Source organism: Neopsephotus bourkii, unplaced genomic scaffold, assembly GCF_033783945.1.
Source record: "Neopsephotus bourkii isolate Nb327-2 ecotype Australia unplaced genomic scaffold, CSIRO-AGI_Nbou_v1 NB_1663, whole genome shotgun sequence".
Classification (NCBI taxonomy): Eukaryota; Metazoa; Chordata; class Aves; order Psittaciformes; family Psittacidae; genus Neopsephotus; species Neopsephotus bourkii.
The window spans coordinates 1,889,175-1,903,774 of NW_026902137.1; the positions used below are offsets into that span (position 1 = coordinate 1,889,175).

The 14,600-nt window shown below is 41.9% G+C and overlaps 1 protein-coding gene across 5 annotated transcripts in view; it reads right to left on the reverse strand.

The window, feature by feature from the left end:
* LOC133224180 (cadherin-4) overlaps window positions 1–14,600 on the reverse strand; it is a 454,909-nt gene that overhangs the window by 78,252 nt on the left and 362,057 nt on the right. For all 5 annotated transcript variants that reach the window (XM_061375491.1, XM_061375490.1, XM_061375494.1 and 2 more), the window contains one exon: window positions 1,623–1,795. In XM_061375491.1, the coding sequence (XP_061231475.1) occupies window positions 1,623–1,795 (173 nt within the window). The remainder of the gene's footprint in view (window positions 1–1,622; window positions 1,796–14,600) is intronic.

The following is a 14,600-nucleotide window of genomic DNA, read 5'->3' on the forward strand; positions in this document are numbered from 1 at the left end:
TTAAGATTCAGCTGACTTTCTGGTTCACTACATAAAAAGAGCAGAGAAAGGTCAAATCCGCCCCAGGTTGTGCTTGCAAAGCCTGCCACATCAGGTGGGAAGGAACAGGCGCTGGTGCTCCTCCTGCTCCTCCAGCTCTCCTTCTTGCCTTCACATCTGGAATGCTCTTCACTCACACGACCTTCTCCTTGGAAAGCTGTTTCACACAGTGTCTGCCCCTGGGTTGGCTTGCCCTGAAACTGTGCCTTGGGCAAAACCCAGATCCACATCACTCCCAACCAGCAGCCCTATCCCATGCTGGTCCCACTGGCTGCCTGGGGGCACTCTGCTTGCTGCTGAGCTGCTGCCAGAGCTTTTATCCCCTCTCAGCAGTGGCTCTGCCACAGCATTTGGGATTCATCCCAAAGCCGCTGAGTAGCTCTGAAGCCAAAGAAAGCCCCTCTGAGGTGCTGGAAGTTTCCACCCCTCTGAATTGGGCATCCCAGGCAGGAAACCCATGCACTAGCCTGCATGTTGGGCATCCTGCTTATATTGTCCCTGCCATCAGTCATGGGGGAGGAAGGGAGAGAAAGGAGAACAAACCCAGTTTCTGGTGCCTCCTCCCAGGAATGCCGCACACTGTTCTCTCTCAGAATGGATTTCACTGATTTCTTACCTCTGGGGACCACCCAAACTTAAAATATCTAAACCTATGTAAGTTGTCACTTTTGTATCTGCTGTATGGCCATACTGTCTGTGGCTGTTTGCTTAATGAACAAATGGTCATTCCCATCATTTAGTTGAACAAGATCTACTAATTGCATTGGTCAGGCAACACTCCATGAACCACACAGGCCAGTGGAGAAGAATTTCAGTTCTGGGATTCTCTCCCTTCACACCCATTGACCTCCATCCCCTTCTTCCCCAGACACTCCAACCCACCACTGATGCTACGTTGATTTTTATTTAACGTGTGAGGTATAACTGCTTTGTCCCTGAGCTATACTCACAATTAGAGAAGGCAGAGCTCTGAGAATCATCTGCTGACAGAGCATGTTTTTATCAGTAAAAATGAAATTTCTCCTGCATTTGGAAAAGCTGTACATTCAAAAACACCGGGAAGAAGAGGCATTAAAGGCAGAGCTTCATCCAAAACCAAAATCACTGGAAGACATTTTCCTAGTTTGGAAATGACACAAAGATCATGACACATGCAAAATGTGTTGAGTACAGGCTGTGTAACTCCTTCCAAGGTAACATGTAAGAACTAAGCAAGACAGGTCTAGAAAGAGCTATCGATGTCTGGCACTTTGTCTCACAATAGAAGAACAAATGCCAATTTACTCATCCCCCTGCTCCTTCTGCAATATTTTCTACATCTTTGAGTTGTACAAATTTACGCAAGAAAAATATCAGCTTCATGAGTTTGAAGATTCTCCCAGGGTTTCAGCGACTAGATACGGATTCAGACAAAAATACCACATCAAAGCCAGGATGCCCCACAGCTGCTGCAGAAGCAAAGACCGCAATCTCCATGTCACAACTCAAACTTTTAGAGGCTTAGTACTCAAAACAGGATTTGGGCTTTGCAAGTCAGTAACCCTCAACAATGGGAAATCCAGTAGGATGGCTTTTAAACTCACCTCTCTGTCAAGCCCAGCAGCCACAGTGACAATGTCTCCTGTCTCGCTGTTAATCGTAAACATATTTTGGGATGGGCTCTGTGGGGTCTGCGTCACGATGCGGTACCTCACCATCCCATTTGCTGTAGTACTGTCATCTGCATCATTTGCTGTCACCGTCATCACGTAGGTACCTTGCAACAAGAGAAGATGAAACATCAGGACTATCTCATTGTAGAGCAGATTGCGGTCCATTCACTCACGGTCATGCATTTCACTCCGAAATACTATGGAGTAGACATCCCATTTCAATGCAGCCAGCTAGGCAAGGCTAGGATTATGAAAATAGCAACACTGCTGAGACTAGATGATCTGTAAGGATACTGATTACACACAACCGGTATATAGTGAGAAGTCATATCAAGTTAAACTTCTAATTCTTTCAGTGATTGTAAGTTTTAGGGCAGCATTTTTTGTCCTGCAATTTCATAGTTTTTAACAGGAGATTTCTTTCCATCAAATCACTGCATTCACATGCATTCAGACATAGAGTTTAATACCCATCAGATTTCTTAGCAGCTTCAGAAGGACCCCATCATGCCCAGCGCAGGAAGCAACTGCCTGCTGCCTGCAGTTCTTGGAGAAACATCCACCCTTCTAGCCCTTTCTGGAGGAGGAAAAAAGTATTTCTGCAGAGCAAATGGAACAGCTGCTGCCCAGCAGGACAGAAAATCAATGGTTTGGTGTGTGTGGCCAGCGATGCATTGAATCATTGGTTTGTTTCTTGCTAATCACCAATGTCTCCATTTGCTTGCAAAAAAAAAATCCCTACTTTCTAGATACTGTTGGGAGTGCACTGATGCACTGACAGGCTCATTATTACTGGAGTTTGGCAGCAGGGTGTTGTGTTAGAGTGGGAAATTATCATTATGAGGGTAAAAATCTTACTTGATTGGATAGACTCCTGCAGCTGCCTGGTCCTGTGACCCCCCCAGAGCTCATAGGGCCCAGCTTTACGCTTGCTATACTGGTAGGAGAGAATGACTAAAAGGGCAGACACATACTGCTTACAAAAAGCAATCTGCAACAGTGGCTGAACCTAATGATATGAGACCTGAAAGGAGGAATGGGAGGCACAGAGAGACAGTGAAACCAGACACAACCTCGCTTAATAACCACCAAACCCAACAGCAGCAATGGAGAGATGGAAGGAACTGCCTGAACACTGCACATTCGGGAGCTCTGAGCAGATGAAACAACTTAGGAGCGTGCTGTGCTGGAGGGATGCAAAGTGGTCCCAACAAGAATCCGAGCAGATTCAAGGCAGAGCCACATGCTGTTCTGAAGAAAGAGCTAAGTCTGTTCTGCTTACTTGGTTAGATGTGAGCCACTGGCAAACTTGAGGACATGGCTACATCAACACTGCATCGTGTCTCATCTAATTAGCCCAGATCCCCAACTTGTCACAAAGCTCCTGAGTTTCCAGTTCAGAGAAAGCAGAGAGATGGAGACATTGCATCTGTTTGCAAAGAGCTTAAAAACATACTCTATGCTCTACACAGGCAGATCTACCAATGGCTCTGACATGCCCAAATTCTGTACCCCAGCTGAGTGTTTTTAAGCCATGTGGTATGTAGAAAATTCCCCCAGTATCTTCCCCAACTTCAGGAAAACAACATTTCTCAGTATTGGCAAGAAGTGGCCTCATACATTTGTATTTTGCACTGTGCAAAGTGCTTTGCTAATCTTCTTCCTTCTGGCTCAATCAGGCTCTTTTTGTTCTCTGTGGTGATATGTGTTCCTGTAAGTTTTCCTAGTTCAATAAGAATTATAGATTAAAAAATAAATGAATGTGTAAAGCAAATTCTAATGATGAATACATTCCTATCTTTCTGCAATAATCTGGATTCACATTTGTGAAATGAAAACAAACTATTCAACAACTTGAACATTTTTCCGATCAATAAACTTCAGGAGAGGGAAGGCACACTAACTTGAAAGAAGCCTGTAGAAGCAATGAATTTTCTCCTCTCTCTTAAAACATTCTTTTTCCGCCTTTTTTTTTTTTTTTTTGCAAAACCAGTTATCATGAGACAAGTGATACAAATAAAGAAGCCAGCCCTTAGATAACTACAGGGGAAATGTACAGGAGAAATTTAAATAGGAAATACACTGAATGAGATGTTTGATTCAGAATTTCTGTTATCATAATGCATTCTATACTGAGAAAATATCTCTGAACAGAATGTCAAAACCTGGGGCTAATGAAAACAGAAGCGGAAGAGGAAAACAGAATCTATTTTAGGACATCTGCAGCCTTTGGACATATTCCAAGAAAGGGGTGGTATTTCATGATTCACTCCTTGTGCAAGAAACACCTCAAAAAGGAAAGTTATTTGGGCTACTAGGTTCAGACAAGGGTATCCCACAGTTATGGTTCTTCTTCATCTGGGATCTCTCAGACTGCACTGAAGCTTCCAAAATACACCAGGAAAGTGCAAGATGGTATGTTCCCAACTTAGCTGGGGAGCCCAACAGGCTGCGGCTCTGGTGGGCATAGGGTGAGCTGACAGCAGCTACCCTGTAGATGGAGTGCACACTTGGTCTCCTTCACCCTTTCCCTAACCTTTTTGCTTCTTCCCTGCAGTGTAGCATTGGACTGAGCACATCTGCTCTAGAAAAAGAGAACTATTTCAACAGCATTTGACCTACATCCCCATAAAGGGAGATGGGACTGGACAAATGTCTCTAAGGTCATGAACTAAGCACCAGGGAGCTGTACTTCAAGAAGCAATCTGCTCCCTAACTCATACCTTTAATTTTGATTATGAAACCCAACCACAGAGGAAATACAGAGGAATTTGGCATTAATTACTAACTCATAACTTAATAAAATGGCTTTTGCAAAGGATCCTGTGTGGCTGCAGCACTCTGCAGCACATGATGGAACTGCAGCAGCCTCTTCCTTCCCTGGCTCTCCCTCGGGCTGCTTGTCTTCACCACAGTCTGCTGTAAATCATCTCAAATTGTTTCTTCCTCTGTGCATTCTGAGTGGTGGCTCATATATCCCTTCCCATTCCTATGCATACACATTTCCCACCTGGTAATGCTGACCCAAGGATAAGAGCATGATGGCATCTCCTGTTACCCACGCCAAGGGTACCACTCCTCAGCTCTGCTCCGTGGTGCTGGTGCAACCTACATCACCATCTACATTCCACTCAGTTTTCTGTACCTTTAGGCTGTCTTTAAGCAACAGACAACCTCTAGGTACCTGTGTGCTGCAGCGAATGACATAAACATATATCTATGCACAAGAGTATTCAGTAGAGCAATGTGGATATATACTGCTACAGTCTCAAACATCTTCTGGGTGCTATATAAAGTCTCCCACTACACTAAGATGTTTGGTGATGATTTACCAGCTATAAAAGTAAATAACGTTATTTTTTTGTGTTCTATGCATCTTCATATACTTTATAGTATATAAGTATACTTTTTAAGTATATCTTCATATACTTTATATTAAAATAAAGGAAATACATTCCCATACCCAGCCCCTATTACTACACAAATTAGGCAAATACACAGTGGCAGACAGAACAGTTCTTACACGCTTGAGGACTGAAGATGGCATTGTTAGGGTTTCAATGAAAAAGCACAAACTGCCCAACCTGGCCCACAGAATGTGTGTATGTGTTTTGTGAAAATCAAAGTATTAACCACACCACCTTTAATTGCTATATCCTACCCAAACAGAGAACTGGACAGCCACTACAGACCAGAAACACTAGGCAAATTCCTCACATTCAAGACCCCCACACCGTACTTTGCCAAGTTGACCCTGCCCATAGCAGGGGAGTTGGAACTAGATGATTTTTAAGATCCCTCCCAACCCAAGCTGTTCTTTGATGTTACGATTTTTGGGCCAGACTTTGTCAGTGGTGATGAAGTCACAAGAGAAGTGCACAAATGGTGCAGGAGGAGCTTTATGCTTTCAGTGCCTGAGAGAAGCATTAGCTTTACTCTTCCGCTCTGAAGGGCTAACTCTCAAGCACACTGATAGCATTAAGTGAATGCACCAAGAGCCAAAACTCAGGAATATGCCCCAGTCTGTGCAGTGTATTCACATAATGAATACCCAGTCCAGACAGTGTTTGATATAACTGTATTAAACTACAACACCTGGCCTACTAAGTCAGGTAGATAACCTGTTGAAAGAAACCATTTCTCATTAAATAAGGCACACAGTCTTTTAAATAAAATACCTAACCTAGTACATCACATCAATATTAAATCAAATTTGTTGCATGTTGAACAGCTCTTCCGAGAAACAGATTGAATTATCATGCACAGCTAGTGATGACAAGATTACTGTGCATTAGCTTTCATTAACTAATGCACCAAGTTCATATATCACCTGAGTTAAAATTAATGTAAGGCATGATGAAGGAGATCTATCAATAAAAGGCAAGACCCCAAGAATTTGCAACTTCACGTGTTCCCTTTGATTTCCCAGCGACTGCCATCTCCTAGACGTTATTTTATCAAATGAGGTGTTTTTGTTTCAATCTAACAAACGACAAGACACATGAGAGAGATGCTTGAAAGCACCCCTTATGGAAAATATTCCCTTTAGATTAATTAAGCTTTCTACATGATAGGCAAAATAACTCCTTACAGAACCTGGGGGGATGGAAGCAAAGGGAGATAATTTTTACCTCTATATTCAGTTTTGTTTATCAATTTTAAAATTGATTGCATCTATTTGGAAAAAGCTGCAAGAAAGTTTTGTTAGGTTTGCTATTTCTCATGCCAACTGTACATGTTGAGTAAAAATAAGCAAAACAAGATAGTTGTCCTGTGTATGTGTAAGCAGATAAGCACACATTTGTAAACAAATGTTCCCCCCCCAGTCACTCTGGAATCGGAGAATCAGCTCTGATAGTCTCCAAGCATGCTGGGGAGTGCTAATTCACATCACGTTGCCTGCAAGCTCTGCTCTCTCATCTATGCAACTTCACTTCTCTGAAAAGACTGAGCTTTTATGGTTTTAAGGCATACAAACAGTACCTTAGTTTTGCCCCCAAAGTCCGTGTTTCAACTGCTTTATAATTACAATTTTTCTAAGCTGGTTTGATATCCATTAGTAACATTTAATGCATGCTTAAAAAAAAGAGCTAATGGGCACTTGTCAGGAGTCAAAATAACAATAAAAAAAAGAGACAAGAAAACCTTTCACTTTGCCCTTTATACCACATATCATTATAAAAATGCACAATCCTCAGTTTACTCATGTGATAGAAACAGAAAAACCTAAAACTTCATCCAGTTTTTACTGATAATACTAATTCTCTACTGAGCTTTATCATACAGTTTTTGTTTTTTAATGGCTGGTAAATGGTTGCAGAATCATTAAAGGTTGGTTAACCTTCTCAGTCTAATTTTGACCTACAAGCTACTTAATTTAATCATTTCCCCACAGAAAAGGATTGAATCATTATGTGCAGACATGTGGTGATGCCCATATTACATTAGATCTTCATTAACCCAAGTTAATAATGTCTTAGTACTAATGGAAACCTCCCCTAACTCCTAATTTTTTTTCACCCCAAATTGGAAAGCTCACTTAGTGAAGACTCTGCATCTGATGCCAGATAGAGAGAAGACGGTAACTGCTGATGGGAAGATTAAATACTGAAAAGTGGTGTAAAATTCACAACATTTCCTGAAAATATTTTTTTCCACTCAGAAGTGTCCTGATATTAGTTTTTCTCCCCACAGAGGATGGGAATCCCATGCCTCTACTCACAATAGGAACACTTCACCCTTTAAGTGATTTCATTCATTGCAGTAAGTCTCAGGGACAGAAAGGCAGAATGCTAGAAAAGCAAAGGCGTCAAAACTAAGGTGCAATGAGAAGCATGACGGAATCCTAAATGAGTCTTCAGAGTACAACTATACACATGACTACTTGTATACAGCTTCCCTATGCAAAATATGATCCTTCTTACCCATAAACATGCTGAAGTGTGCTTGTGCTACGATTTTTTTTAAATTGATCAATAAAACTAAGAAGATTCTTCCATTACAATGTGGGATTTGAGGTGAGGGACAGGAGGGGGCTGTCTTCCGGTATGCAGATTGCAATGCTGATGAGCCATCCCAAGTTGGTTTTACTTGTCCTATCTGGGGTACCAGTAGCAGTGGATGGCACAGCACAAAGCTCCTTATGGGTGAATTTATCTTGCCAGTAAGTATGATTTTGAGAACGGTGTTTGGAGAACTGCTGTAAAGACTAAAACATCTCAGCAAACTAAACTGTATCCTCAAGTTAAAAAAAAATAAAACTTAGTGGGTGATTTGAAGCACTTTCATGTACTCCTTGTTGAGGGTTTCAAATGAAAAATGGTATTAGCAGCAAAGTTGGTCAGGGTAGACTTGATGCCATCATGTAGATCACTTAAGATGATGTTGAACAGCACTGAGCTCAGTATCGATCCCTGGGGGACCCCACTCGTTTCAGGTTCCCAGCTGGAGAAAGAGCTATTCACCACCACCTGCAGCGTGTGTCCTATCAGACAGCTCCCCACCCACTGCACAGACCACTCGTCTAGACCATAACAAATCAGTTTCTCTAAGAGGAGGCTGTGGGAAACTGTATCATATACCTAAATGGCACCCCACATGCTGTAGATAGAAAACAGAAACAGCACTTTCCTTCTGAACGGTATTCCTTCAGTCCTAACAGAGATCTACTGTCATTCTCTTCCACCATTATTTTGTAATCATTGGCAAATTTTGACCTTTCAAGCAGCTAACCTAATTCATAAAGGATGCCACTTCCTAATTAGTGGAGACATCAGATTCTCAGCCTTCAACAAGGCAAGAGCCATCCTAATGAGAATAAAGACAGCAAGCAGTCTGGAGAGATGACTGAGAAAGTTGAAGAGGTTGCTGTCACCCCAAACTGAAATAATACCCTCTTATTGTTAGAAATTAAATAAATACCTCTGGAGAGGAAATGAATGGATGCACTGAATGCAGTGTGCACGCAGGCACGGCTAGATTTGGAGATAGCTCCTGTAGAGCAGTCTGCAGCCTACTGAGACCTCACATGTTGCAGAGAAATAACAGAGGTAAAACATTCAGCCTCTGAGCAAGTAGTTTTGACTGCATAAATCAATGAGCCTTAGCTCAGCTGAGCTCCTGGCAGATGAATCCTCTTGATTCCCAGAGTCGAATTCAGAATACAGGGAAAGTGTAACTCAGGATAAGATATCCAGAAAACCACCACAGAACTGTGCTTGAAAGTGTGGCTGGGTTTCATGCTTAACTGAAGGTGTATGGAACTAGTGAACTCATACAGACCCAGCTACAAAACCTTAGACTTAATGCATAGTCCACAAGGCCTGAATCTAATCCTTGTATTTTAACAATACAACGTAATATAAAAAATATATTATAATGTAATGTAAAGTAATGTAAATACTGTAATAGATATCATACTATGGCGTTTGTAACTGCTGGTTAAAAGGCGGCAGAGAGTGGACTATTGCAACTCCCTTCTAGTGTTTCCACGTTTTTTTCTTTATACCAACTTGGCCGTTTCTTCTGGAGGAAAAACCCATCAGCCTGGGGATTTGCATTTTTTCCTCACCTACAGCCCTATAATTCACTTCCTTGCTCTTGGGACCAGATGCTTCTGAAAAGAAAATTAAGAGCACAGCTTTCATAACCACTCACCTTGAAACGAAATGGAAAGCACTACCACATGTGGCTGCAGAAAAATGATTCCTTATCTTGAAATTGTTCTTGGCTGAGCAAAACAACTTAAAAAACAATACTGTGCATCTAAAGTCTGTGTGTAATACGCGAGAGAATAAATGGGTTGGACAAAGCCATTTCTAATGGTAGATAAACTACAAGGATAAGAGTAGCACCTACCCAAGCTGCAGAAGATGGCACCGCATTGGTGGGTGTATTTGGGCTTGTGATGAACCCAGAAGCAATGCACTCAACATACGAAGATGATGTGGGATGATTGGCAGAATCTGTTGAAAACTACTCTGTCTCTTGAAGATTTTACTTTACATGATCTCTCTGAAGCATAGGGCATTGGGATTATTTCTAGGTTCTAGTGCTATCAGCACCCTGGATGCCCTGTGCCAGCAGACAAGTCAGCTGAGGTCCACCAGCCTGTTCAGGTGCTCTGTTGAATTAGGTCCTCCCTAACTGATGAAATTAATTTGCCTCCAGCTGGTATAAGAATATTTAATGTTTTAATTATGAGTAGCACTATGGTGGTTTTGGAATGGTTTTTACTGGAAAAAAGGGGTTTTCACTCAGTGTCCTATTAATTTTTAAAGACAAAGCATCTTCTCTTCAGATCTCCAGCACTGCTGCTTTCATTTCCTCCCCTGCCACCCAGCAACACTCGCTCTGTTCCTTCACTGAAAGAGCAACCTGTAGGACACGAGTCATCTCTTTCTGAGTTGTACTGTCAGGTTGGAGAAGAGGAACAAGCCAGAACAGCAGAATACAAATTCTCCACATGAATATATATACGAACACAACTATATGCCTTAAAAGATTAATTTCGCAAGCCTTAAATTGCAGTTTAATTTGAAAACTAATTCAGCCTCATAATTGGCTTTCCATTCAAATCACTGAGGCTAAAGATTTAAATTCTTAATATTCAGATGACTTTCAAGTTTCTGGCCCCATCTGTGCATTAGTCCATGGTGCTAATCTCTGAGGGAATCTCTGCTGGCACAGAAATAAAATAAACAAACTGGGACACTAGTAGAATAATCGGCTTTTAAAATCCTTGGGTTTTATATAGTGCTTATTTTTATGAGATTTCTTTAACTTAATTTGCCACATATAGATTTGGCTCCCAGCTATTCCATTTTTCACATGGCATGCCATCAACAATTATTGTATCAGAGTTCCATGAAATCAGGAGGAGATTGGGAGATTTTAAATGACAACATCCCTCATGTAAGAAATACTAATATTCCTTTGTTTTGGAGGACTGTCCATACTTAGCATCATTCACACCGCTCCCAGGGAGGGTGGCAGGAGGAAACTATCCTACACAGCAACATCCAGCAGGGAAAGAAAGCTGGATGAAACTCTGCTTTAAAAGAAGCTACTTGGACTTCTGCTTTTGACTTGAAAGATGTATTCAGAAAGTTAGTGAAGTGGAAAGGATGAATGGGAATGGAAAAGGCCAGTCTGACAAGAACAAATTGTTTTGGAGAGATGTGTTAATTTCTGACAATCTTTCTGTTAAAACAAAATAGATACAACTCAGAGCAAAGCACCCGAGTCGCTGCAGTGCATTTCACATTGACCTTTTCAGAACTGAACGCTTCAGTTAAGTGAGACATCCACATTCTACCATAAGGTACATTTTGTGGTGGTTATATCAAAACTAAGCTTCTGCAGTGAACAAAACAACTTCTCTCCATCATGTTTTTGTTTTCTGATTAAATTCCCCTTTTTTCTTTTACATCTAAGCATTTTCATTCTATCTTATTGAGCAAAACCTGTAGAATTTCTTCTGAAACAGCACTCCCCACAGACACCCCTGGGATGCTGCAAGCTCAGACATACAAGTGCAGGGCTGGGCTTACAGCAGGCAGTAATTGGTGTTGTAGACCCCAAGCCCCGGCTCCTTTCTGCTGTGAGGTGGTGGAGCTTGCACATTGCAGCTCAGAGATGTGGGCTTTGAAAAGGCAGCAGAATCCTCACAGGGCAGGCAGTGCTGGGCAGCGAAGCCGTGCAACCCATCCCGCTTTATCAGTGCTTGAAAGGCAAGTTCTGCAGCTCCAGGAGAACTTTGCTGATTAAGACTGCCAGAGGGACCAGGGGGATTTCAGCTCGAGCTTGCAGCTGCATTTTTAAAACTTGGCTGTGTTCTTCATATAGAGGCAAAGTTCAAAGAGGCAGAACATTATTCAATATGAGTAAAACACAGTCTTTTAAGATACACTTTCAAACAGTGTCGTGTTAAATCAAAACAGCTTGTGGAGGGAGAGAATAAAGGAAGAAAGATGGTCTTTTGGAAAAGAAAACCCTGCATCACTATTCCTGTTCTGCATTTTTTGGAAGGGTCTGCCTTTGCACATTTAAATTGTCCAGCTGCATGACCTTAGCCTAGATAAGCTAGAAGTGCATTAAAATGTTTTCCAGAGGGCGTCAGAAAAGGAGAAAGAAACGCAATTCAGTTTAAGAGCCAGCATACATTTGAAGATGTACAGGGGCCAGGCTTTGACAGAAGTGTTTGCACTAGAGAGGACTTTACTCCACGAAGAATGAGCTTCTGATTTCAAGAACACTAGGCCATGGTGTAAGACACTATTTCGATTAAGTTATTATAATCTTAACCAGCAACAACAACCTATTTTAATTAATAATACTTGATGATTTCTTTTCTATTCCTGTCAAGGGTTGCTTCAAGGTGACTTGCACACTGCAAAGAGCACACTCTTTGGAAACCCAGGCAGCCTGAGTACTTTGCAGCCTGGGAACCCCTTCACTTAAACTCCATCAAACTGTCTCAAATGAGTCTCTTCACCTTGCTGCCAATTCTTACAGCTCTTGGACAATCCCTTTTGGAGGATATTTGTATTTTAGGCTAAAGCAAACTTGCTTCTTCTGTGGGAGGCTAAATGCCCAGCAGGATCACACTGTGCCACAAGTTGGAGTACACACCCTTCCTGCGTCCACATTTTCTTGGTTCACTCTACCTCCTTTTGGCTTATTCAGTTTCGAGTCAGTAGGTCACATTTTCCTTGGCCACCCTACATCCCCTGCCACGGCCAGGCACAATTTGCAGCTGTCCAACAAGGGTCAGAGGTGAGGCACAGTGCTGTCAGCTCACAGCATCCTGGCTGCTATGAGGGGACCACGCTGACTCTGGTGCTGCAGCATCCTCAGAGACACAGCCCTGCCTGCACTCCAGGTGCTTGGCTTTGCCCTCTACCCCGGGGTGTGCTCTGACAGCACCACTGAGCCCTTCCTGTTCACTTTGAATGGGATCTGCTCTATTGATCCTGCTAAAGCTTTACAGGGCTTTCCCTGCAGCTCAAGGTCACTGTGCCCTGCTCAGTCTGTGCTCAACAGCATATTTCTGATGGTCTTGTTCTGCAAAATTTCCATAGGTAGAGCTTCAGCTCCATATGTCCTGGTTTTCTTTTTCTTTTTTTTTGTTTTTAAATCTGGGCAAAATTCCTACAGACTTCACCCAATCACTGGCTGCTCACATTAGCTACCCTCAGAGTCAGCATTTATCTGGGATACTCTAACACGCTGCTTTTCTCATCAGAGGTGTGCGAAATTATGAAGAACCTTGCAGATACTGTGGTAATCGAGTAACACTGCATTTTTAATCACAGCCATTATAAATGGGCATATGGAAGATGTGAGAAATAACAATTGTACAGGATATCCAGGGAAGCATTTTTAGTCCTCAGGCACAGTTGAGTAGCAATGAACAGTAGAAAATGAATGCTGAACTTCTCTAACATAAATAAGATTTTTTTTTAGTTTGCTTGAAGCAAATCTGTACTTTATACATGGATATACACACATATGCATATACATATTTATAGATGCATAGACATATATAACATACTGTTGAATCAATATTGAACACATTTTGCTGTTACCTCCAGGAATATGCAATGTCTTTCATTTGTCGACCAGTGCCACAAATAATCATGAATTCTGGCTGCATATTTTTATGCTTGCAATGGCTGGTGTGGCACCTCCTTTGTTACTATAATCTTCTGAAGCATTGTGAACTATAAAAACGTTTCCAAATCTCTGCAAGATCTATGCTTAGCTAAATACATTGTCTAGACTGGTCTCTATATGGAACAGGGATACGGAACTTTGAGGCAAAGGAGGAGCACGCAGACATCCACAGAAACTCTGTGACCTCTCCATCACTTTCTCAAAGACACAGCATCAAGTTTATTGCCAAGTACATGGAATGAGGGACTCAGATACCCAAATTCCCATGAGGTTCTACAAAAGCTAAGAACAGCAATTCAATACTAATATAAACCTCTAAAAGAACAGCGATTAAGCAGGAAAGATGAAAAAAACCCCAAGACCCAACAAACACATCAAAGACAAATGTAATTGCTTTTGAATAAAACCAGATTGCTTTCTACCTGCCTGCCTTAAAGGCAGGCACTCCAGCCTGAGATACAAAACACCAAAAATCACTGATAGAAGCAAGAGGCAGAAGTATTTTGTAGGCAAAGTTATCCTATTTTGAATTAATAGCACAAAGGCTTATCTGGATTTCAGACAAGAAGAGGATGCAATTTACTGCTTCTTTCCCACAGATGAGCAGAGATAGTTAGAACATTTGGGAACACTTTGAATATTGCTCTGTCCTAGAATAAGATGTAAGAAATATGATTTGTTATGGAAATGTTGTATCGGTCTTCAAACCTTGATATGCCGCTAAGTGGCCTTCAAACAAAAGCCAAAAAATCCTCTAGGTAGATGTCAATAGAAGCATTAGCTCAGGGACTTCTCACATCCCCTCTGCTGAGCAGGACCAGGATCAGCACTTCGAAGCCAGACAGTACATCACCACCCAAAGTACATCAGGAACGGAGCTGTACCTATTATTTCCTCAAAAATAAGATCACGTTCTGTTCCCACTGCATGCCACCACAGCAGCCCATTCCTCACAGTGCTGAAAGACAATCAATCATGCCTGTGAATCACCTGATTACAACCAGTGGCCCCCAGAGACTTTCCTATGACACTTCAGGCAGGGGAGAAGCCGTGATAAATGTTTGCTGACGCCAAATAAAGTCACACGGGGTTCAACCCCCTCAGCCAACAAACAACTGAGGATAAAATCTGCCTTGGAAAAATCTGCCTCTGATTTCAGGAGGTATCCAATTGTACTGCTGACAGTTTTCACAGTATAATTTATGTTCCGAGAATGAATACGCTCAGATTAGT